Genomic DNA, 25,676 nt, shown 5'->3' on the forward strand with positions numbered 1-25,676 from the left:
TCACAACCATTATCATATTTTATGAACTTCACTGTTCTACACATGATTCTCATAATTACTAAATAAAAAAAATGTTTAGTCTCTAATTGTTTATTATTTATGTCTAATTGCTACAGGTTTCTCTGCTCTCTAAATACTAATCTTGGTGTTTTGCTTGATTGCACTATTGCTGGCAGTAGGATCTGTCTTTAAACTACTGAGAGAGAGAGGTATCTAGAGTACCATTTATCCATTATTATTATTAAAAAAATATTTTGTGAATAGACACATGACTATATATGTTTTTTCTTTTTTTCAGTTTCTACCAAAAAGGCCATGATAATTCACATTTCTCTGCTCCTCTCTCCGAACATCTGCATGTTCGTTGCTTTCTGCTTGTGGTCAACAGAAGGTAAGTCTTTTCTCTATGTTTTAACAGTTATGATTTCAGATCAGATTAATTTCCTATTTCTGGTGTGGTTTGTTTAATTCCTTATAGGGTTTATTCCAGAAGTTATCATTTGTTCAACTGTCAGTATCATGAGAATCATCGTGCTGATGAAAACCTCTTTGTATCTTGAAAGATTTCCACGTAAGCCAACATCAAACTTATTTTAATTATACATTGAGATATGACATGTATATAAACATTTTCTTTTTATTTCAGAGTTTTTACAAAAAGTGACAAAGAATTTGGCCTTTCCACTTTACCATTCAAGTTTAATATTGGGTGCATGTTCATGTAAGTGAAACAAGAAAATTGATACTGACATTCGTACGGTTGTTTAATATTTATTGGAGTGTCCAATGTCTCACCCTCTGTACCAGACAGTATGTGACAGTACATTTTCAATGGACTTTGCACTATTTTATACAAGCCTCTTTACTTGTTCTATTATCTTCAAGGGGAAAAAACTAAATCATGGCTACACCAACTATACTTCTTTCCATCAAACACCATTACTTTCATGCTCTTTCCAGACATTAGCCTTCCTTCTAGCAATTCCTCCTGATGTCTCTCACACCTTAAGTTTTTCTTCTCTTAATGACCCTCACTCCTCAAGTTTATGCCAACTAATGTCTCTCACTCCTTAAATGTATTCCTCCTGATATCTCTCACTCCTTGAGTTTCTTTCTCCTGATGGTTCTCCTGATGGCGCTCACTTTTTTGGGACCTGAAATTTTTTTATTAAGGCAAGCATAAATACTAGGCACACTTTCCGGCTGTGTGTACCTTGCTCCGCTCCCGGTGGCCACTCTTCGAGTAGGGTGCCCCATGCTTCTCACAGTTGTGGCCCCGCTCTCGCTTAGGCATAGCGCCACGCTAGTTTCTGGGGCTCACAGATGAACCTTGCAGAGGGTTTTGTGACGGGCTTGTCCCTTTCTCCTGCCTCACCTGCTTGGTCCATCGCTTGTTTGCAAGCTTCTCTTCCTCTGAGGACGGACGCATCCCTCACAGGTTGGGGAGTGGTCATAAGGTCTATGGGGAGGGCCCTATCTGCTGTGGCACATCAATTGGCTAGAGATGCTGGCCGTGATTTTAGCTTTAAAGCATTTCCTGTCAGACATCAAAGGTCATCATGTGTTGATCCACTTGGATAACATTACATCAACCACCAGTGGGTCTGCACTAATGCCTCCTGTACAAGCTGGCATGCCAGATCCTCCTGTGGGCCCAGGGTAAGTTGCTCTCCTTAAGGGTAGCGTACATTCTGGGTCATCAAGGCAAGGGCTGAGCCCGGCAAATGGTGGCTCCACCCTAAAGTGGTGGAGCAGATCTGGCAGAGATTTGCAGGGCTCTGGTAGACCTGTTTGTGACTCAAGAGACGTCACACTGTCCGAGAGTCACTTGCTCTTTGGCTGTCACATATGCTATACAGCAATCAAATAGAATTAAGAGTGCAGTGCATAAAAACTTGGGGTTATTCTGGAAAACCAGTTATCTTTCCTGTCTCACATTGCTAACCTGACTTAGTCATGCAGCTTCAAATATCAGGAGGATCTGGACATTTCTTTTCACTAAGGTCAGAAAAGGTTCCGTTTCCAACTACAGACTGAACGTTTGCACTGTATTACTTGCATGTCTGGGCTTGCATCCTATTTGAACTAGCTAAGAATTCACTTGCATGTTCTTCCTCAACAACCCATTGTTCGTTTCTGCCCAAAGATCTACTCCATCACTATTCACATTTAATTTTGCAAACACATATGTGTTAAATTTGTACAAAGAGTGTAAATTAACCTATTTTCTTATTCTATCTCTCATTTAGATTTGTTTAATGGCCAGATACAGACCATAGATGAAAAATTGAATGCCTTTCTAACAGCCACAGCAGTGGTGATTGTCATCTGTGCTGTTGTAGTAGGTAACAAAAAAAAACATACTTTGTATATTCCATTACTTTAATTACTACGATGGATTTTTTTCCAATATGATTTTTTGTAAATAATCTTTACCTCTGCATGTTTTTAATTAACTCATTTATTTATACAGTTTTGGTAAAATTATTGCAAACGTATTACTAGTACATGAGTCTTAATCCTCCTGTACAAGCTGGCATGCCAGATCCTCCTGTGGGCTCAGGGAAAGCTGCTTTAAGCTGAATTTTCAGCTTAAACATTCAGAAGCACTTTTTATATATGTGTAATAGTTTAAGTGATACCGTTTTTCTTTTTGTGATTTCAATTTTCTTTTGGAAAAATTGTTTAGGATTAATGCCATCCTTGTTTGAGGCCTGTCATGAAATACATACCACTAATGTCCAACATGTCTGTAGATGATAGATGGATGAATGGATGGATGGATGGATGGATGGATGGATGGATGGATGGATGGATGGATGGATGGATGTGCAAAAGAGGCATCCACAGACTCCCTGGATAAACAGGTCAAAAGCAATGTAAATTCTGCGTTTTGCCTGTATTAAACAACCAATATTGATGGTAAAAAGGCAGATCTAGAGACATCTAGAAAACATTCAGTAATATGTCAGATATTAACCAATATTGTGTGATATATTCCTGCAAGATAAATATATCAAAAATAAAATTTATATGAAATATTGAAAATTGTCCCACATTGTGTTACAGCTGTTTATGATTTGCGGATGCATCTGACTATGTGTCTAGAATCATTGAACGCAATAGTGTTGGTGCTCAGTATCAATACCAGTCCCAATGTGAAATGTGAGTACAGTTATACAATGCTTTAATAATATATAAACACAAAAATACAGAAAGAGTACAGTATTTACTGTCATAACCTATATATTTACAGTGAGGAAAATAAGTATTTGAACACCCTGCTATTTTGCAAGTTCTGCCTTTAAAATGTCCACCTCCACTACATTTATTATCCTAAATTAGATGCACCTGTTTGAGGTCGTTAGCTGCATAAAGACACCTGTCCACCCCATACAATCAGTAAGAATCCAACTACTAACATGGCCAAGACCAAAGAGAGAGACCATTGCCAAGCAGCTTGGTGAAAAAAGGTCCACTGTTGGAGCAATCATTAGAAAATGGAAGAAGCTAAACATGACTGTGAATCTCCCTCGGACTGGGGCTCCATGCAAGATCTCACCTCCTGGGGTCTTAATGATCCTAAGGAAGCTGAGAAATCAGCCCAGAACTACACGGGAGGAGCTGGTCAATGACCTGAAAAGAGCTGGGGCCACCGTTTCCAAGGTTACTGTTGGTAATACACTAAGACGTCATGGTTTGAAATCATGCATGGCACGGAAGGTTCCCCTGCTTAAACCAGCACATGTCCAGGCACGTCTTAAGTTTGCCAATGACCATTTGGATGATCCAGGGGAGTAATGGGAGAAAGTCATGTGGTCAGATGAGACCAAAATAGAACTTTTGGGTCATAATTCCACAAAACGTGTTTGGAGGAAGAAGAATGATGAGTACCATCCCAAGAACACCATCCCTACTGTGAAGCATGGGGGTGGTTGCATCATGCTTTGGGGGTGTTTTTCTGCACATGGGACAGGGCGACTGCACTGTATTAAGGAGAGGATGACCGGGGCCATGTATTGCGAGATTTTGGGGAACAACCTCCTTCCCTCAGTTAGAGCAATGAAGATGGGTCGAGGCTGGGTCTTCCAACATGACAATGACCCGAAGCACACAGCCAGGATAACCAAGGAGTGGCTCTGTAAGAAGCATATCAAGGTTCTGGCGTGGCCTAGCCAGTCTCCAGACCTAAACCCAATAGAGAATCTTTGGAGGGAGCTCAAACTCCGTGTTTCTCAGCGACAGGCCAGAAACCTGACTGATCTAGAGAAGATCTGTGTGGAGTAGTGGGCCAAAATCCCTCCTGCAGTGTGTGCAAACCTGGTGAAAAACTACAGGAAACGTTTGACCTCTGTAATTGCAAACAAAGGCTCCTGTACCAAATATTAACATTGACTTTCTCAGGTGTTCAAATACTTATTTGCATCTGTGTCATACAAATAAATAGTTAAAAAATCATACATTGTGATTTCTGGATTTTTTTTTTAGATTATGTCTCTCACAGTGGACATGATTTCCTCCATGATTTCTAAGTGGGAGAACTTGCAAAATAGCAGGGTGTTCAAATACTTATTTTCCTCACTGTAGTAGCACTATTGTTAGCCACTAACCAGGAAGTGGCTAGCAACTATATGGATTTCTTTTGTGTTTCCAGCTTCAAGAATTTCTATTAAAAGGAGAAAATCCTGACAATTCCACATATTGAGGGAGTGAAAGAATGAAGGATGGAAAGAATGAAGACATTTGTTAAAGTATATTAAAATAAATAAAACAGTTAAATAGATTATACAATTGGAAAATTTTATATTAAATGTAATTAAAACACACACAAATCTCTATTGCCCTAACGTGGTCTGACAAATGTAAACAATAAAATTTATTTTTTCCGTTAATTAATTTTTTTTTTATAATTTAATTTGTGGCAATCTAATTGCTTATTAAAATGTAATCAATATAATAAAGTGTATTGCATTAATTTGATTTATTCTATTTTATTTTTTTATAAAATATTATTTTATATATTATTTAAACAAGCAAGCATTTTATTTACATTTATTTTAAAAATGTAAACTGTTAAAATGTTAATCACAAATGTAAATAATATTAAAATGTGTTAAACAAAAAACAACAATCAATTTTGTTTTGCATTTCTTCCCCCCAACTGTACCGAAATTTAACACACACACACACACACACACACACACACACACACACACACAGAGGTGGAAAGTAACAAATAAAATTTGTGATAAGTGCAAGAAAGGTAACAGCTTTATTATGCAGTGTATGCTGTGTTTGCCAAAGGCGACTGAACTGGCAGCGTATAATCTCTTGTTATCAAACTTGTGCAAGCATTTTGAGCTCCGTTATCTTTTTTCTTTTAGTTTCTCTTTTATTTTTCTTTCAGTGCATCCACAAAGAAACGGAAAAATTACCTATTTTTTATGTAGTTTGGTTCTGGAGTTTTAGAAAAATATAAAAATAACGATTGTTTTCCATGTTCACCGAGGCCGACTCTGCTTGCCTGTTACCCTGGTTGAAATTTTTTTTGTGTTATTGGACTAGTTTTTAGATTCTTATCTGGTATTTGACTAAGGACTGTTCTGCTCTGCTTTGCCCTGATTACTGTTTGGAACTTTTGGACTGTATTTTCATACTGTGTTTTGCATACTTTCATTCTGTGCATTGAGGAACCGTTTCCCCTATCTCCTGCTTACCTGAACATTTATTAAAAAACTGCTGGTGTCCTGCATTTGATTTCTACTAACCCACTGACACAGGAGGAATAAACTGGGAGCAACATGTATTTGTTTCTGTTTGTAATGTTTGTCTATGCTGTTGGATATGAAGGTAAGGCTTTTTTTGTTGTTTAGATTATTAAATTATTCATAATGTTCTTTAAATGACTAATTAAATGTATATTATCGTGTTTGCTCTATATGATATGCTCTTTGCTATAACTGAAATAGGTCTAGAAATTTGTACATTTAATTTGACTGCTTTGCCTCTATTAATCTAAAGGAAAATGAAGGAAACGTTGGACAAATTCTTTGTGTCTGTACATGTCTGTTATTTGTTTACTATGGTATTAATGCAGCTCTTCGAGTCCATGGCCCCTCAGATCCACTTGTGGCTCAGCTTGGAGGATCAGTGCTCTTGTCATGCTTTATTGAAAGTTTACTGCCATTAGAAGACCTCCAGGTAGAATGGAGAAAGACGGATACAGGTTCTGTAGTGAGCCTCTTCCAGCAAGGAAAAAGCAGACCAGATCTCTAGACTCAAGTGTTTAGTGACAAAACTGATTTTTTCCCAGATGAGGTCTCAAAAGGGAATTTCTCTTTATTTTCTTCTGAAATCCCCAAAGGAAACTTCTCGCTACATCTGATGAATATAAAGATGGAGGATAAAGGAGAATTTACATGTGAGGTCCATACGAGGAACATGTCAGCAAGTACCACAGTGGTTCTACATAGTATAGGTAATGTACAAAATCTCATGTTCATGATAGAGATGGTGACAAATTAAAGGAAAAACTGTGTTGCTCTGTTAACGGGGAACAATTATTTGGACATTTAATCTTTAAATTAAAGGATCTAACACTTCTGTCCTGATAAGAGTGTTGATACCTTTTTCAACTAAATGAAACATAGAATTTAACCACTTCTCCTGATTACTGGCTAATATGAAAAAGTTATTGAAGTACTGTAGTGTGTGCTATGGTGCCCCTCTTCCTAAAACAGTAATCATTGTAAATTTAGACCCTTTCCGCAGAAGACCAGTTGATATGGGATGTCAGTCTAGCGCAGTTTTTAAGTTATTTTTTATTTATGTTTTTATTATTTTTAGGTTTAAATGTATCTTATTAATGCCTCTGTGTGTACTACCTCAATGCTTTAGGTTTTTCGGCACACCATATGTCAATATTGGTGTTGTGCTCAGTTGCACTGTTGCTCTCATTGGGATTTTGTGGTCCTGTTTTTAGCCTGCTGAAAAGGAAAGGTATTTAATATTTTTATACAAAGTATTTTTATTCACATAAAAAAAAAAAAAAAAAAAACTTTTTTCTCCTTCTAGATACTAGCAAAAAAGCCCTTAACATGCACATCTGTCTCATTCTTTGTCCAAACATCTGCATGTTTGTTGCTTTCAGCTTATGGTCAAAAGAAGGTAAATTTATCGTTACTTCCCGACACCTACCTAGCTGATTTCCCACCCATCCACCATTACCCTAATCCCCTTCCTCAACAGCACATATATGGCACTTTTTGAATAATCTTTTCAGATTTTTGGAAATGTTAATTTGCTTTGCTCCTCCTCTTAGGGTTTCTTGTTGAGATTGTTGCTTGTTCTAGTGTCAGTATCATAAGGCCATTCATGCTGATGAAAACATCTCCTTATCTCAGCAGTTTTCCAAGTAGGTATTTTGAGAAAGTATATTTAAATTAAATAGCTTAAACAATAGAGTATTTTTATTTTAATTGAATTTACATTTTATTGTTTGTTTTATTAATAAGAAAAAAATGCAACTGTAAATGGAATGAACAGACGTGAAAGCCAAATCAAAGCTTTGTTCATGAAGTGCTCTTAGTGTGTGTTTGTTCCCTTACAGGTTTTAGGTAAGTGGTAAATGTCTGGCTTTGCAAGAGAGGAGCTATTAGGGTTGTGACTCGTGCCGTAGCCAAACTTGATATAGTTTGGCCGGCAGATGAGCAGAAAGCTGCCCCATACAGTAAGCTCTACAAGCGCTTTCTGTCACCTACGTCACAACCTTCACACTGAGGGGTCTGCCTTTCTTTCAGGACATGCACACTGAGGTGTTCAGGTCCTGAGCTAAGCCATATTTGGCCTGCCTTATCAGTTCCAATCCTCGTTGTATGGCTATGGCTCACCCTCATCCTTCTGACAGGAACAGAGCAGTGCTCCCCGACACAATTGGCAGCATTTCAGCAGTTCCTCCCACATTACTCTTATGGGGCTGCTTGGCGGGCACAGCCCCAAAAACAACCGAACACCTCCTGTCACCAGGAGGTTCAAAGGCAGAGCACTTGCACACCCCCTGCTAGTGATCCTGGGCAATGCTCTGGGCCTAAGCCAGTTGAGATGACAGACTCGAGGACTGTCAATTTCAATAAGAGGGCTTTGGCCAAGAAGTCCTAACACAGGATGTTCTTGGGATCCACCAGCAAAGGGCATAGTGCACCTCATTTTTTGTGCCCGCTCTGCCCCTGCGCTCCAAGGGACCTGGTCTATTAACCATACCACAATCAGTGCTTTAGGGCCAGCTCCAGCGAGCACCCTCCTCGGTTTCCAGCCGGTATTTTAGCAGACCCAGGGGACTCGCTGCCTCCTTGGAGGCTCCCAGAGCTGCACCAAGGCATAGCTCTGGCTCTAGGTGTACCAGAGGTCAGTCTCGAGAGACTGATGCCCTTAAAAGACTACCTGTTAGCCTGCAAAGCTCTGCCAGATGTGTCTCGGTGTCAAATTAGATCCGAGGACTGGTTTGTCAATGTAGATCTGAAGGATGCATATTTGATGTATCCATCCTTCCTTCTCACAGGAATTTCCTGAAATTCGCTTCAGGGCCGAAGCTTACCAATATCGGTTCCTACCATTTGGTTATGCCCTCTCACCCCTCACCAACACAAAGAGTTTGGATGCGGCCCTGGCCCCTTTGAAACTTCAGAGGATCCGCATTTTAAACTATATTGACAATTGGTTGATTTTAGCTCAATCAGAGCATTTAGCAGTCCGGCATCGAGATGTCGTTCTAGTTTACATGAAGGAACTGGGGTTACAGCTGAACGTAAAAAGAGTGTGCTTTCTCTATTACAGAGAGTTTGCCGGGATAGATTCCGTCTCCTCCTGGTGGCCCCAAGGTAGCTGGGCAAATCATGGTTTGCAGACCTGGTAGCCCTCCTCAAGCACCCTCTCTGGGTGATTAAGGCCTCCCTGCTAACTAGCAGACTCTCAGCAGATGGATCATTGATGCTTTGCATCTTCTTATGAGTCCTCTGGTCTCCCGCTCCATTCGGAGTCAGAGCTCACTCGACCCGGATTGTGGCAGCTTTGAAGGCTTGCTCCTCTGGAGTGTCCTTCCAAGACATCTGCAAGACTGCAGGCTGGTCCACCCCGCTGACCTTTGTCCAGTTTTATAACCTTGACCTCAGTGCCACTCCTGGCCCCCCCGTCCTTTCGACCTAGCTGTGCCTATACACACTTGTCAGGGACTGGTCAGCTAGGCATGATTGGACACTCGCTCACAAAGCGTTGTTACACAGCTAGAGTTACTGGAAAGGAACGTCTCCAGGTTACATATGTAACCCTAGTTCTCTGAGCGAATGAGACGCTGCATCTCTATGCCACACTTTAGCACCTCCTACTCTTTGACAGAAGCTGGCTCCGGCTTCTCTCCAGGTGCATTTTATAGCTTCCTGGTGGTGACATCACCCCACCAGTGACGCCACGCGTCTAATTTGACTGATTACACACATTGTTTCAGATCATGGACAAAGCGGTCGCGTTCCCAAAATGTTGCGAAGCAGGGTCTCGTTTCCTCAGGGAACTAGGGTTACATATATCCTAGAGATCTTTCTTGTGATTTATCCAGATTATTTAAAACTTTTGATGATATTATGTACTGTAAATGATGAGATTTTTTTATGTTGAGGAACATTCTTCTTATTATTGTTCAACAATTTGTAGACACAGTCACAGATTGGTGAAGCTGTATTTTTTTTGTTCTATTTTCAATAGAATATGGGTTAATGAGATTTTATGAGTTGTTATAGTGTCCCAACTGTTTTGTAACTGGGGAGATAGATCATTAGATGGATGGATGGATGGACGGACGGACAGACAGACAGATATCCATTTATTTAATGATTTATGCTTTTGTTTCACAGCATGCTTGCAAAATGCATTGAAGGCTTTGGCTATTCCACTTTACAATTCAATCATAGCAATTAGTGCATGTTCATGTAAGTAAAAATATTTTATTTTATTTGCTTCTTTCTTATTTAAATGTTTAATTACATTCTCCCTTGAGAGAAAAGTATACATAAAATTTGGCAACAAAATATTTGTATCTTTCCTAGAGTTTATTTTAGTGAAAACAATTAATTTTACTTTCATAATGAGGTAGTGTATGACTTTACTATGAAAAAGCTTACTGTAATATGAATTGTATTTTTATATCAATATTGTCTCCTGCTGTTTTCATGCTAATTTCAGCAAAATTATTTTGTATAATATTGTCTACTACCTGCGTAGAAACCCAGCTTGTGGAGATGTGAAGTAAAAGACTTGGGAAACAAGTGTGTGGAGTCAAGAATGTACTGGATTTATATTTTCTGGACTTATAAGGTCCATCCTCTACAGTTTTTTCTAATTATGCTTAATATTGCACAAGGTTTAAACCTGTAAGATAATTTAATTCGGGACAAACCCAGTGGAGGCTTGCAGGACTTCTTTAACTAGATATTACAGGGGCTTCAGCCACTTGTCCAAATTCCTTGCATCATCATGGACAAAAAAAATATTTGCATTTTTAAGCATTTGATTGCACTGTTAACAAGCCCATTTATCTGTGGATGGTAAATACTGGTGCAAATCCATTTTAACCCTCAATAAATCATGCATAGTATCTGTGGAAAGATTTCTGGTTCAGGGTAGGAAGAAACAGTAGATGACAAGTTTACCACACAATTGGGGAGCAATCCAGTCTACAGCCAACTCCATTAACACCCCCACCCCTCAACATGGGAAGAAATTGGCCACAGCCATCTGTGGACCACCTCAAATTTCCATGGGGCAAGTGCCAGATACCATTATGCATTGGTGTCTTTTATGCAAGCAAATTCATGCTTGAGGCATGCTTGAGGCATTGGAACGGAGCATGGTTCAAACACTTAACGGCCAGGCACACCTTTTTGATAGTGCTGTACTGGCTCTTCCGTACCGAGTGCTTATGGCTGATGTACAGCACTGGGGAGCTCCTCTCCCTCCACCACCTGGGACAGCAAGCCCCCCAGCCCCCTGTCCAACGCATCCATCTTGAGAACAAAAGCGAGAGAGAAGTCAGAGGAATGCAGTAGTGGTCCAAGACAATGCAGCTTTCACCTGAGTAAAGCCTGCTGTAAACAGGGATCCACCAATATATTTTGGTTAAATCCAGTGTCAAATAAGAGTGCTGCACCTAGCTGATCGAGCAGATCATTGATGCAAGGCATTAAATATGTGTTATATTAGATTTCCAATTGATCCAATGATCCACACAGAACCAGATGGACTAGTCACTTTTAGGCACTAAGACCTCTGGGCTGCATTTTATTTTTATACTTGCCTGCTCCTGCATGAGGGTCCCAGGTTTACCCACATCATAAAACCCCAGAATGTAAGAATGTCTAGGTACACCCAGGAGAAAAAGTTAACTTTTTTTTTAGCTAAATCACAATCACACTAATGTTCATTTGTTTAGACAACCCATTGAAAAAGTTTACAATTCATTTAATTTGTAAGCTGCATATCAATGTAAACCTTAATTTTCTATGTCTTTCCTTTGTTATTTATTATTTAGTCTTTTTTGATAACTTTGCTCGGGTTCAAACAACAGCAGGTTACATTGTAATTGGACTGACACTCATAGAAATGGTGTCTTTCATCAGTGCCATTGCATTAGGTAAGAAAACATATTTTTGTTATTGTGTCTTGAATTGCAATTTTTTTTATCTACACACAAATGGTCCAGTGTAACATCAGTTTTCCAGCCCAGTGTAACACAATTTCTTCCATTTCTATTGGTCATACACAGTAACACTTTATGCAATTAGTGTGTAAATACTGTTCCTTTATTCTATAGTACTAACATTTACCTTAATTAACCTAAAGGCCCTATATGGATGAACCAGAACACAAACTGCACCCCAGCCCTCCTATCAATAACTTGACTAGAATTATTGTGATTGTATTGGCAAATTTTAATCTAGTAAAAAACCTTCATAGGAAATTGGATCAAATAATAACAATAAAACCCACCCCTGGGATGTCTAACAAGCACACTGGTTGCAAGGCTGTAAATGGTCACATATCCACATATACAGTACTGTGCACAAGATTTAGGCTTTTGTGAAAAAATGATGTTAAGTGAGAATGCTTTTAAAAGTAAAAGTGTTAATTATTTATTTTAACAATTGACAAAATGGAAAGTAAAGACATCCAAATCAAATAATTATTTCGTGTGACCACCCAATGACTTAAATTCTTACACTTGTTGTACACATGCATAATGTCAGGGGGTTGTAGAATTAGATTCAGGTGCATGATTATCCACTTATGCCAGTCAGGTGCTAAAGGACCCAGGAGCCCTCCCAATCCACCAGGTACTGAAGGCCCCGACTACGACGACGGGAGCAGAGCAGGCGGCGCACGGTGTAGGCAGAACCCCCATCAATGACCTGGGTGGGCAGAGGGCACCAGGGAGCAGGCCCGAACGGGTGGAACCCTAGACACATGAAACGTAGGGTGGATCCGGAGTGCTCTGGGGAGCCTGAGTCGGAGGGCCACGGGATTAACGACCTTAGAAATGGGGAAGGGGCTGATGAAGCGTGGGGCGAGCTTCCGACAGGTGGCCTTAAACAAATAGAGAGCCATAAACGTTGCCCGGCACGGTAGTGGGGGTCTAGGCGCCGCTTACGGTTGGCCCCCTGGCAAAGCCTTATGCCGTTCTTGAGCAGGGCTGCTCGGGCCATTCTCCAGCATCGACGGCAGCGTCGGAAGAAAAGGGCGGCGGACCGGGGTTCCTGGTTGGAGAAAGTTGGCGGCAGGAAACCGTGGACCGCCTGGAAGGGTGCAAGCCCTGTGGCAGCAGTGGGAAAAGTGTTATGGGCATACTCAATCCACATAAATTTGTCCGACCAGGAGGAGGGTTTCCGACTGCAAAGGAGGCGGAGACCAGTTTTAAGATCCTGGTTTAGTCTCTCGGTCTGTCCGTTCGTTTGTGGGTTAAACCCAGATAATAGGCTGGTCGAGATGCCCAGGAGGCAGCAGAACTCCCTCCAAAACTTAGCCGAGGGGTCAGTCCGAGACGATATCTCTGGGAAAACCGTGGAGGCGAATTATGTGCTGGAGGGCCAGCTTGGCGGTTTCCTTGGCAGATGGCAGCTTGGGTAGAGCGATGAAGTGGCCCATCTTAGAAAACCGATCAATGACCGTCATGACGACCGTGTTGCCATTGTAGACGGGCAGCACGGTTACGAAGTCCATGGCAAGGTGCAACCACGGGCGTTTCAGGATAGGAAGGGGCCGGAGAAGACCTTGGGGGCAGCCACGAGGGTTCTTGTGTTGGGCATAGTCGGGGCAAGCTGCGACAAAGTCCCGGGTGTCCTTTACCATGGAAGGCCACCAGAAGCGTGTCTTGACCAGAGACAAGGTGCGAGGCTGACCGGGGTGACAGAAGAACAGGGAGTTGTGACACCACTGAAGAACTCCAGAGCGGAGACCCTCGGGGACGAACAGGAGACTAGTGGGGCAACCCTCGGGGACAGGGCCCCTGTCCCAGGCATTCTTGACCCGCTCCTCCAAAGCGAGACTAAGGGTGTGGACCGACACAGATTTGGGAAGGAGGGTCTCTGGGCATGGCTCCTCCTCCTCCAGGGCATGAGCTCTAGAGAGCGCATCAGGCTTGACATTTCGGCTCCCAGGCCGGTACGAAAGAGAGAACCGGAAGCGGCCAAAGAAAAGGCCCCATCTAGCCTGTCGGGGGTTGAGTCGTTTAGCCGATTGCAGGTACTCAAAGTTGCGATCCGGATATTACCGGCTGAAAGCAGGTATCCCAGGAACGAGGTTTGCGAGGTGTGGAACTCACATTTCTCGGGTTTTACGTAGAGTCCGTTCTTGAGGAGTCTCTCCAAGACCTGATGCACCTGCCGGACGTGTTCGTCCATAGAATGGGAGAAGATCAGGATATCTTCTAGGTAGACAAACACGAACACGTTGAGCATGTCACGGAGGACCTCGTTGACTAGAGCCTGAAAGACGGCCGGAGCGTTGGTTAGGCCGAACGGCATGACGAGGTACTCGTAATGACCGGCTGGGGTATTGAAGACGGTCTTCCATTCATCCCCCTCCCTGATACGCACCAGGTGGTATGCGTTTCGTAGATCCAGCTTAGTGAAGATCGTGGCACCATGCAGGAGCTCGAACGCCGAGGCCATAAGTGGCAAGGGGTTACGGTTACGGACAGTAATCGCATTAAGATCCCGGTAGTCAATACATGGGTGTAGGGATTTATCCTTCTTTTCTACAAAGAAGAAACCTGCCCCAGCTGGGGAGGAGAATGGTCGGATGATACCCGCTGCCAGGGACTTCTGGATATACTGGTTCATGGCAGCTCTCTCTGGGGCGGATAACTGATACAGGTGCACCCTAGGGGGACTGGTTCCGGGAAGCAGTTCAATTGCACAGTCGAAGTTCCGGTGGGGAGGCAGGGAGGTAGCCAAGGCCTTACTGAACACGCGCGCAAGGCCATGATAGATCTCAGAAACCGATGCTAAATCTAAGTGCTTGAGAGCGATAGCCGGCAGTGGTTTGGGTGGAGAGAGAGCAAGGCAGTGGCCGAAGCAATGCACACCCCAATCCAGAATACGCCCTGTCATCCAATCAACACGTGGGTTGTGTTTCCGAAGCCAATGGAACAAGAGCATAATGGGGGCTTGGGGAGAGGAGATGACCAGGAAGGAAAGCCACTCCTGATGTCGTTCCCCCACTGACATGAGTAGAGGCTTAGTGTGGTGCGTGGCCCGGCCTAAAAGGCTGCCGTCCAGGGCTCTGATCAGCAGAGCTTCAGGTAGGGGTTCCATAGGAACCAGCAGTTGCTGGGAAAGCTTGAGGTCGATGAATTCGGCATCAGCCACAGAGTCGACGAAGGCAGCCAATTCCGTGCCTCCGGGGCCAACCTGAAGGTAGACCAAGATAGTGGGTTTGGAGGGAGCGGTGAAGGAGTGGCTCGTGGGTGCTCACCCCTTTACCGACGAGCCTTGCCTTTTACCAGGCAGGATGCGGCCATGTGCCCTTTACCTCCGCAGTAGAGGCATAGACCTAGCGACGGGCGTCAGGTGGTGGCGTCCTATCTCCATGGCCTGCGGCGGAGAGTAAGAACGGGTGCCAGAACCCGAAACACGAGGTGGGGAACTGTTTGCAGTTAAAGGACTGTGAGGATCTCTGAGCGGGGTGACCACGCTCCCGGTGGCGTTCCCTTATGCGCCGATCGATGCGTGTAGCTGGGGTGGATCACGAGTGGCGAGTTCGTCCTTAACAGCAGAGGAGAGGCCCTGGAGGAAAGTATCGTAAAGTGCAACGTGATCCCATCCGCTGTTAGTGGCCTGGGTCCGGAAGTCAGCCGCAGACTCTGCAACAGAGCGATGCACCTGTGCGGCCGAGATCAGGGAGCGGGCGGCATCTTGGCGTGGCGTAGATGAGCCGAAGACCTTTCGGAGTTTGGCAGAAAAGGCGGCGAAAGATCTGCAGTTGGCTGATTGACTTTCCCACTCCGCGGTGGCCCACCTTAGGGCTCGGCCTGACAGGCGGAATATGACGTAGGCCACCTTGGAGCGTTCTGTACCGAATTGAAAGGGCTGCATGCAAAAAATCAGGTCGCACTGCATAATAAACAAGCGGCAGGAGACAGGGTCGCCCGAAAATCGGTCTGGTGGCGAGAGCTGAGGCTCACGCATAGCTGGAGGGGCGGTAGGTGGAGCAGGGGCCTGCCGGGCCGGAGTAGCAGGCGATGAGGGTGGCGGAGCACCTGTGTGCACCAAAACGTGTGCGCAAAAATCCCATGATTTCCTGCACGCCTCTAAAGTGGTTTTGAATTTGTTGGGCAGGTACATCCGCGGGATCCATGTTGGCCAGATTGTTCTGTCAGAAGGTTCAGGTTATAGGATCCAAGGCAGATGCAAAGAGAGCAGGGGAGAAAAGCACGCGTGCAGAGCTGAATCGGGAAACCGATTCATGGAGTCGATTCAGGAAGCCGATTCAGAGAGCTGATTCAGAGAGCCGAAGTGCACAGAGGGCGAAGATGCCGAGCCGGAAGTCGGGACACGTTCAGCGCTTTTAGCCCATGCAGAGCAGAGCCAGAGCGCATGTGTCCCAAATCAGGTCCGAGGACTGGTTCGTGACCATTGATTTGAAGTACCGTATTTTTCAGACTATAAGCCGCTACTTTTTTTCACACTTTGAACCCCACGGCTTAAACAATGAAGCGGCTATGGATTTATGGATTTTTCCAGGAAAAACGGTTTCACAAGCTTCAAGCCAAAAAACTAAGCCCCATAACATTAGACCAATGAAATTGCCGAATGGGTTAAGGTGACCCAATAAAATTCTTTATATTAAAACACGCTCCTACTGAATTGGCGTTTGACCCGCCGCTCACTCGGACTGGCAACAGAAAATGCGAATCATTCGTCACGCTGAAAACAACCGGGCATGAAAAAACGCACTTCACCTGTGTTCTGAGCTGCACGGCATCGGGAGAAAAGCTTCACCGATGGTGATTTTTAAACGCACAACAATGCCAAAAGAAAAACTCCCAAAAGAACTTGTTGTGAAAGGAAGGAGGAAGACAGTAAACAATTACTTTCTTGGTAGGCTACTGTTTAAATACAAGCTGTGTAACAGACACTGTCTTTCGTTAAAGCCTGTGTAAAGTTCATTAGTTTCAATGTAGGCTGTGGTTTATAGACAGGTGCGGCGTATTTATGTTCAAAATAAAAATCTATGTTAAATTCAGTGGGTGCAGCTTATATATGGGTGCGCTTAATAGTCCGAAAATTACGGTATGTGTACTTTTATGTATCCCCAACGGTGACACCGCGCTTTCCATTTGGACAGATTATACATGTGATTCAGAGTGTGGACAAAGCGGAGGTGTTCCCAAACTGTTTCTGATGCAGCATCTCGTTCCCTTGGGGAACCATGGTTACATAAGTAACCTGAAAACTGTTTTAAAGAAAGGGTCTGTGGTTGTTTGTTCTTAAATATTAATTGCTAACACTATATAAATAAATAAATAAATAAATAAATAAATAAATAAATAAATAAATAAATAAATAAAAGTGGATGGATAATTCCAAGTCTTATTAAAAAATGTGACTAAAGTAAAAAAAAAAAAAAGATAGATAGATAGATAGATAGATAGATAGATAGATAGATAGATAGATAGATAGATAGATAGATAGATAGATAGATGTATAGATGTATAGATGTATAGATGGATAGACTATATATAAGCACAAGTATAAACACTGAGTATAAAACATGCAAACTAGGAACAATGCTGTGGAACACGCAAGAACCAATATACAAGAAAAATAGCTTATCAGTTAGACGTACAAAACCAGAACATATGTAGGGGTGCTAATTAACACAGACCAGACTAAGAGCTCAGTGATATGTGATGGCAGTTGGTGTTGATGAAACAACTGAACTCAATCATTAAAAAGGTTTTCCATACACTTTTGGTTATTACAGTATATATTGACAGAAAATAATAGAAACTGACGTTTTTTTCCCTCTAGTTGTCTGTCGTCACTGAATACGTTTGATTGCATTTCAAGAAATATTTAGTGCTGTTCTGCTTGGACTATTTCTCAGTAGCACTAAAGACAATTTTGAATGTGAGTACTGTTGCAACATGCCTTAACATTCAACCATAGTGCTGTTAAACATGTCACACATAATTCAGACATCAGAAAAAAAAACTACAGAATTAAAAGCTATTCAGCAGTTAAAACAGAAGTAAAGCAAATACTTGCATCATGTATGCATGATTCTGATCCAACTTAAGATTTCTTTGTTAACTAATAATAAATTAAATTAAACCGAGTTGTTTATTTTAAAACTTGATATTTTATTCTCAGTAGCTTCTTATTAGGCTGTTATTAGCCCCCCAAAAGATGTTTATTCTTCAAATTTACTGATTTTACATTTTACGGCAAGTGCATGTATGACCCACCTTCAGGTGATTTTTAATAAACTCCACCTAAAAATTTAGCTTCAGGTGCTGCTTCAGTACCTGACAGTAACCCCATCAAATTTTTCACTGTAGATATTGGCATAGTAGATATATGACCTCCAGAGGACCACAAAATTAGTATATTTGCACATTTCTGTTCTATCTGCTCTATAACTATGCATATCTTTTAGACATCGTGGAGGTACATTCTGTGATTTTACCTCTGCTTGTGGGCATGATTCTGGTTATTACTCTACAAAGGCACTTTTTTCAAGGAAAACCCTTTGATTGTAAGGAATAATTTTTTTTACATGTGTTTTAATATAATTCCACGACTAGTGTACCAAAGTTTAGTGATAATTCTTTTAATCACATGTATTACATTTATTTTACTTTTTCAGATGTCTCATGTATTCTGTCATCTGTAATTATTGCTATATTTAGCCCCAGTGCAATTTGTGTTTATCTTATTCTCTCTAATACATCAAAAGATTCCTCTGGGGGTAAGTACAATACGATTTTTTTATTAATATTATTTCTATTGTACTGTTTGTTTGTTCTAAATATTTGTTACAAAGCTAAATCTTAAAAAACGATTTAGAATATGTTTAAATATGTATACGCTATTGTACAAAATTTGGAAGGACCTACTTTAACCCTCCTGTTACCCTGAAATCACAAAACATTTTTTTCCCTATTTCAATTTGACCCCAGAATTTTTAACCTCTAGAGGTTATTTACGTCTTTGTTGACTACATAAATATCTTGGAGTTGGGAAGGATGTGTTGCAAGTTAGAGCAATAAAGGATGGAGATTGAAATGTGTTGACTAGTGAGGAGTGTGTGTTGAGAAGATGGAGGGAGTATTTTGAGCAGCTGATGAATGAGGAAAATGAGAGTGAGAAGGTTGGATGATGTGGAGTTGGTAAAACAGGAAGTGGAAATGATTAGTGAGGAGGAAGTGAGAGCAGCTATTAAAAGGATGAAGAGTGGAAAGTTGGTGGAAACAGATGGCATACCGGTAAAGGCATGGAGATGTTTAGGAGAGATGGCAGTGGAGTTTTTAACCAGATTGTTCAACAAGACTTTGGTAGATAAGAGGATCCTGAGAAATGGAGAAGTGTGCTGCTACCGGTTTTTAAGAATAAGGGCCACTCCACTAGTATAGTTTATATAGTACTACTATACACTCCAATAGTATATTTTATTGACCTTAATATCATGCAAAACAACCAAAACAAATGTGTGTAAAATATTTACATTTCTCATGTTTTATACAGCTAAAAGAGTTATACAGCTAAAAGAGAACACCGATGCTACAAAATGTGTAGACCCCTTGGATAATAGGAGGGTTAAAAAGTTTGCTTCAGGAATGACAGAAAAGCTAGATAAATGAGTAACAAATATTTATTATAAACAGGAATTAAAACATACCGTTTTATTTATTTATGTTTAATTATGCCTTATTAGCTCATAGGTATTAAAAACATTTATTTTTTTCCAGGTTCGATCCTTATAATTGAGGCTGTAGTATTTATAAATGCATGGTTAGGATTGATTTGTATATTGTGTTGTCACAAAGGCTACAAACAAGAAACTTTCTATAAATGGAGAAAAACTGGATGTATGTATGATTTCCTTATAACTATTCAGTTAATCAAGCCACTTAGATTCTTTCAATTTTTCTATATTCTATTTTTATTAGGATAGTATGATTGATTTGTAAAACATTTTAAGTTTACTTAATTGAATAAGTTCTGTTCATCTTAACAAGATAAATAAAATTATATACTGTATATGTACTGTATGTATGTATGTTTATATATATATATATATATATATATATATATATATATATATATATATATATATATATATATATATATATATATATACATATATATACATATTATGGCTGTCAATCGATTAAACTATTGAATCGTAATTAATCGCATAATTGTCATGTTAACTCGTGATTAACCTAAACTTATTCGCACATTTTTATCTGTTCTAAATGTACCTGAACAACATGGGCATGAAAAATATGGATGCTTTATGCAAATGTATGTTTTTTAGTGGAACCGTACTCAACATAGAGCATGAAGACAAAATATTCTTGTAAATATTTTAAAGTAATTATGGTGTGTTAATTTTCATAAATCATAAAGACTTATAAGTTCCATACAGAACTTTTGCTATGTTTCCACATGGATGGTTTTAATTGGCGGATAAGGGTTTTTTTTTTTTTTTTAAATACCCGAGTATGTAAAGTAAGGATGTGAATAAACATGTTGCGTTGATGATTTCAAATTTGCCTCTTTTATATTTATATATATTATTTTACTAAAAATGGTCACACAGAAATGCATGTTGCATTATTCGTGCATTAACAAAATTTTACGTTGCATTACTAATGTGTCTGACAGCCCTTATGTATATATGTGTGTGTGTGTGTGTGTGTGTGTGTGTGTGTGTGTGTGTGTGTGTGTGTAGTATGTAATTTGAATAGTTTTTAGTAGTTACTAAATGTAACTGTACTTTTAGTGCCTGCATTTGTTTGAGTTTATGTACAATTCTTTCCCAGATATATGCTGCATTGTCATTGCTGCAGGTCTAATAATCACATATGGGATTTATATCTCTGTTCGTTTTACAAAAATTTTCAAAGGAGAAAAAGGTACAAAAATTATGAGTGTTTAATTATGAATTCATAATATACATTTATGAATTTGTGGAATTATGAATACATAAATATGAATTTGTGTATCTTTGCTTTTGTCAAATGTCCTTAACATTTTCCTTTTATTTTTTGTGTCATATTAAGAAAATGTTATTCCTTTATTAATGTTGTTAATTTGTAAAAATTAAAAAGGCTTGTATAGGGCTTTAGGCTTGTAATATATTTGTTTTTGATTGCTGTATATTACAGATCCTGATGGATATGGAACTATTTTAGTATTTGTTCATATTTTGGCAGTAACATGCTTGTTCGTACACCCAAAATATTTCCCCGGTAAGTGTAACAGTTATTTTATAAAGCGTTCTCAGTTCCTTATTTCTTTTAGTGTACGTGTTTCAGAAAAGAGACAAATATTTTTTTTAAGTATAATCTTAATTATAGATTCCTTTCACATTATGGTCTACATGCTTGGAGCTGTAGGGATCAGTACTCTTAATGCAATCACTCTCACCACAGAACTGATCCTGAAAGCAGGTACTGTATTTTGTGTTTTTCTGTGATAACCTTCATTCACCTGGCCATGACAGATCTTTTAATATCATTTGAATCGAGTTGGTACAGTACACATTGAAACAAAACAACATTCTTTTAGGACCATGGTGCTGCTTAAAAAAATTGACAAAACATACAGTAACTACGAGACATAAGTAAAGTGTACTTGTGCACTTAAAACAGATCAGTAAGCAATTAAAAGACAGTACATCCCTGACTAGCACACATTTCTTGTGTGGATGACGTACCACAAGTAACAGGCTCATCAAAAACATATAACAATATAATAATTCATTTATATAAATGGAAACATAACTGTACAGCTTTCATTTGTTTCGCATATGCACAAAAATGCATGACTCTTTTCTCTTCTCCTGTTACCCTTGCTGGCATTTATTGCAATACAGAACACTTGAAAGCACAGGTGTAAAATCCTTACCACTCATTTTTTCAGCTCCAAACATTCAAAAACCGAAAGCCAAATGTTTAATCACATAAACCTGTTTTCCAATGCCTCCCCTTTATTTAGATATACCCTCCATTTGACACAACCAATCTGTTCTGCAATCCATTCCCCATTTGATTTTATAGGTTTAGAAACACACCTGACCATGGCCCAAGTGGAAACCCAGTGCCAACCATCCATTCACAGACTTTCTTAGGTTTGCTGTAAGTCCTGCCTGTTTCAGCAATCTCAGGGCTGCCCTTAAATGCTCAACATGCTATTGCCAATCGCAAATAATAATTTCATTTTGGCTATTTTGTAATGAAATAAAGATCTGTCAAACTAAATAAAAGCGTACCAGTGCAATTTCCTGAAAATTTCGGTCATACAGCCATTCTTCTACTTGTAGCAAATTTACTTTTAGCAGATTCGAGATCTTGAAAGGAAATATAGCTCACCATGGCCATGTGTTCATATCACAGAAAAATGTTGCAAGATATATGGATTACTGGAGATTGAATTAATCTGCATTACATCTGAATTATTCTATTTTACATCCAGAATATGCAGCATTTGAGGGATCTTTTCATATCATTGAGGGTGGGACTCACAGAATACCCAAGGAAGTGTACAATTGAATAGGATACAATATCTTGGCTTCCATTTAGGGAATCTTCTTATGCTGAGTCAGCAGTAGCCCAGATGGTCAGGTGGTTAAGGTTTGTGATACCAGACCCAGGAGAAGTGAGTGTTTAGGATCACACACCTATGTCTATCTTTTATTTTTTAATGATGAGTTGCAAGAAAAATAGAGGGAGAGAGAGAGAGAGAGAGAGAGAGAGAGAGAGAGAGAGAGAGAGAGAGCACTGAATACAAGTAAAAACCACTATACAGAACACACCACCTACCCCTTTTGTGGCAAAGTTTTCCATTTGTCAAACCTGTCAGAGAACTATAATCAGTTTTTCATTTCTTTTGAATATGCAGTAAAAATGAAATTTGACTCTACAATTACTTTGTAGTGAATGGAACACGGACCATCAAAGACCTTCGTGTGGTTGTTTTTTCACTGGAAACAGTGTTTGTTTCTACTTGGCTCGTTTTGCAGCTCTACGATGCCTGTGAGTACTGACAAGTCTATGCACATTTTTATAAAATCAGCATGTCACTAATAGTGCAGTCCCAGAGCATTCACCTAACTTGTATCAACAGGCACACGGCATACAAAAAAAAAATAAAAATGTAAACAAAATTTCTCTTACTAATTCACTAACCAAGAAAACATGATTTGTTCTGGATTATTTCTACACATTATGTCTGAAACTGTTTTCTGTATTCGACTCAGGGAAGAGATATAAGGACAGGTAAGCTTATTTTTTTTATTGTTAATATATATTAATTTCAGTAAATGGAATGTTTTCTAGGAGGGTCTGTTAATCAGGAAATCAGGAAACAGTGTTAATTTTAAGTGTAAATTTGTGTTGAACAGAGTAGAGAATCATTTTAAAGAGAGACGACCAGCACCTGAGGTAAGACTCTGTTAAATGTTCTAACAGTGCTTAAATACATTTTATATGTAAATATTTTATATGTTTGATATTATTATTGTTTATTTCTTCTTTAATTTGATGGCTTGTATGGGTGAAATTAAAAAAATGTCCAGTTTATTTTTCGTCCTGCCTTGTGCTACAACGTCATATACCATTACTGGCTAGACATTCACTAATTAGTTCTCTTCCTCTTTTGTTGGTTTATTTCCCTCACATCTGCTTATTGCATAAACCTGTTTTGAGGGCGTTCTGATGATTTTATGATACCCCACTGTTTCTGTGTTTACCCATCAGTGTTTAGCTACATTTGCTAGCTTCCTTGTTTTTTCTATTTTTTTTTTTTTGCCTTTGCCCACTGATTGTTGATCAGTGTAGACCACCTCTGTGTAGATCACAGACCAAAAACTGCCTTTGACCTTAAATATGTTTTGGATTGCGTGTTCCTTTTCTAAAACATTTAGTTTCATTGCTAAATCTGTCTCAGCTTTCTGCACTTGCATGCAAAATGTTAAGGTAGAAAATAAATCATAATAACATGTACAACATGGTCTTTGGTCACCAGTTTATTATTTAAATGCATAAAAAACATAAGTTATATGACTTGTTTGTCCTTGTAGGAGGATCTGGAAATGGAGGTTCTCCAAGACCCCATTCGTAACTGACTGATTTGTGTGATGATTATTTTTACACCATACATACAGCTCATGTTCAACAGTATTTAACATCAAAACCAAATGACACAGAAACTTTCATCTGCTTTAACATACATGTTGATGAGCAAGATCACTTGAGCGTAGTGTTTATAGTAACTCATGTCTTTTACATTATATTTCTTTTTAAATTGCTTCTGTTTTATTTTTATTTGTTTTACCATAAAACTGTTTAATGTTGTGTAAATTTTATATTAGCCGTATCACTAAAAATGAAAAACACATTTAAACCCTTTAGGTTAGCTTTCTGTTTTTTATTTTAAATTCTCGTAAAGCAGATTTATGGACTTTAGTCCCGGACTGGACATTTGCCAAATCCATGCAAGACATAAGCCAAGCACACAGTTAATGCTCTTTTTTCTTTAACTCAGCTTAACATAATCTCTACATCCATTTATATTTTCTAAGTTCCCACTGAATATGTTTAAACATAATAATAATAAACTCTAACACTTTTATAGTGCTAGGTAATTAGTATGAAACTAATGAAGTTGTGAGGAACCTCACTGAACTTTCCTGCTGCAACTGCACCAAATTCAGTAAGCAGCATTGTTATATGAAGAATATAATAAAGAAACAAAATCCCCAAAACTGCAGTATCATTCTGAAAGAGGCCACTGTTAATGAGGAATACTACTATAATGAAATGGTGTACTTGATATACCATACTGTCAAGATTTTTCAGCAGAACATCGTCCAGACAATCACATTGTCACTGCAGGCCTATTTCTTCCCATAGTGCATCCTTGTGCCATCACTTCCGCAGGTAAATGACACACATAAACCCAGAGTTCCACATATTGTCAAGAAAACATAATTCTTTAGACCACCTTCTTCCATTGCTTCATGGTTCAGTCTTTTTTCATTGATATGCCTGTTGTAGGATATTTTGATGGTCTACAGGGTGTCAACATTCCACCTCTCAGAATAAATAAAAACAAATTAAATGTTCAAAACCTGTTATCAATTATTTTATATATTTAATTAAATGTGTATTAAATACATTTCAACTAAGGTCAAAAAAAAAAAAAAAAAAAAAGGTATGAAAGGTAATTTGAACCAGCTTATTTTTCTTCTTCCTTGGCCATGATATGTCATTAGCTAGGCTACTTTAAAAATAGGCTAATGTCCTTGTTACTTTAAAATGCTAACTTTGGTAGGTTTAAGATTATAATCTTATTATAAATAACTCCCACAGACACACTGACTAAATCACCCAATACCAAATACAGTTGCATCTGCGATTGCTGTTTTTATTTACACATTTTTACTTTTTTCTTTAGTATTTTTAACGTCATCACAGCATGAGCACTTTTTCGAACTCAGCAGAATACGGCTCTGTTTATTTTAGTGATAGTTATAATCAAAAATACATGATGACGGCGCACATAGCTGCATCACTAGCTTTGGTTTCTTTGCGTGGCTGTTTATCTTCTCGCTTAGCAACCTCTGAGGGATGCATTTGTTTCTGTGCCACCGATGGTGGGAACTCACATTAAACTGTGATATCAACTGGTTTCACTTCCAGGTAAGTGACTGTTACGTATATCCAATGGATAAAGGTCCTTTTATGCTGGCCGTCTTAATTGATGTACTAGTGTATAGGTCTGTTTGGGTTCTAGAGGCCGCCCCTAGTAAAACCCGAGGTCCTATGCAATTGCCTGCTCTGCCTATCCTTAGTGCCGGGCCCCAGCTCCATACACAACAAATTGTAATGCACCGTGTGCTCT

The 25,676-nt window shown here is 39.7% G+C and overlaps 1 protein-coding gene and 2 long non-coding RNA genes across 4 annotated transcripts in view; all 3 read left to right on the top strand.

Moving 5' to 3' along the window:
* LOC310725516 (junctional adhesion molecule-like) overlaps positions 1-3,247 on the top strand; it is a 52,205-nt gene extending 48,958 nt beyond the window's left edge. For both annotated transcript variants that reach the window (XM_083540532.1, XM_083540531.1), the window contains exons 4-9: positions 117-209; positions 299-391; positions 479-571; positions 647-721; positions 2,250-2,345; positions 3,070-3,247. In XM_083540532.1, coding sequence (XP_083396658.1) covers positions 117-133 — 17 coding nt within the window. In that variant the 3' untranslated portion in view covers positions 134-209; positions 299-391; positions 479-571; ... (1 more) ...; positions 2,250-2,345; positions 3,070-3,247. The remainder of the gene's footprint in view (positions 1-116; positions 210-298; positions 392-478; positions 572-646; positions 722-2,249; positions 2,346-3,069) is intronic.
* A 3,658-nt stretch (positions 3,248-6,905) lies between these two features.
* On the top strand, positions 6,906-17,929 carry LOC310725559. Its single transcript, XR_014533422.1, has 6 exons — positions 6,906-6,999; positions 7,075-7,167; positions 7,322-7,414; positions 9,903-9,977; positions 11,576-11,677; positions 17,574-17,929. It is a non-coding gene; the product is annotated as an uncharacterized lncRNA (long non-coding RNA).
* Positions 17,930-18,166: 237 nt separating this feature from the next.
* On the top strand, positions 18,167-19,666 carry LOC310725563. Its single transcript, XR_014533426.1, has 3 exons — positions 18,167-18,300; positions 18,412-18,513; positions 19,514-19,666. It is a non-coding gene; the product is annotated as an uncharacterized lncRNA (long non-coding RNA).
* The last annotated feature ends 6,010 nt before the right edge of the window (positions 19,667-25,676 follow it).

This window comes from Silurus aristotelis (genome assembly GCF_946808225.1).
Source record: "Silurus aristotelis genome assembly, chromosome: 4".
Taxonomy (NCBI): Eukaryota; Metazoa; Chordata; class Actinopteri; order Siluriformes; family Siluridae; genus Silurus; species Silurus aristotelis.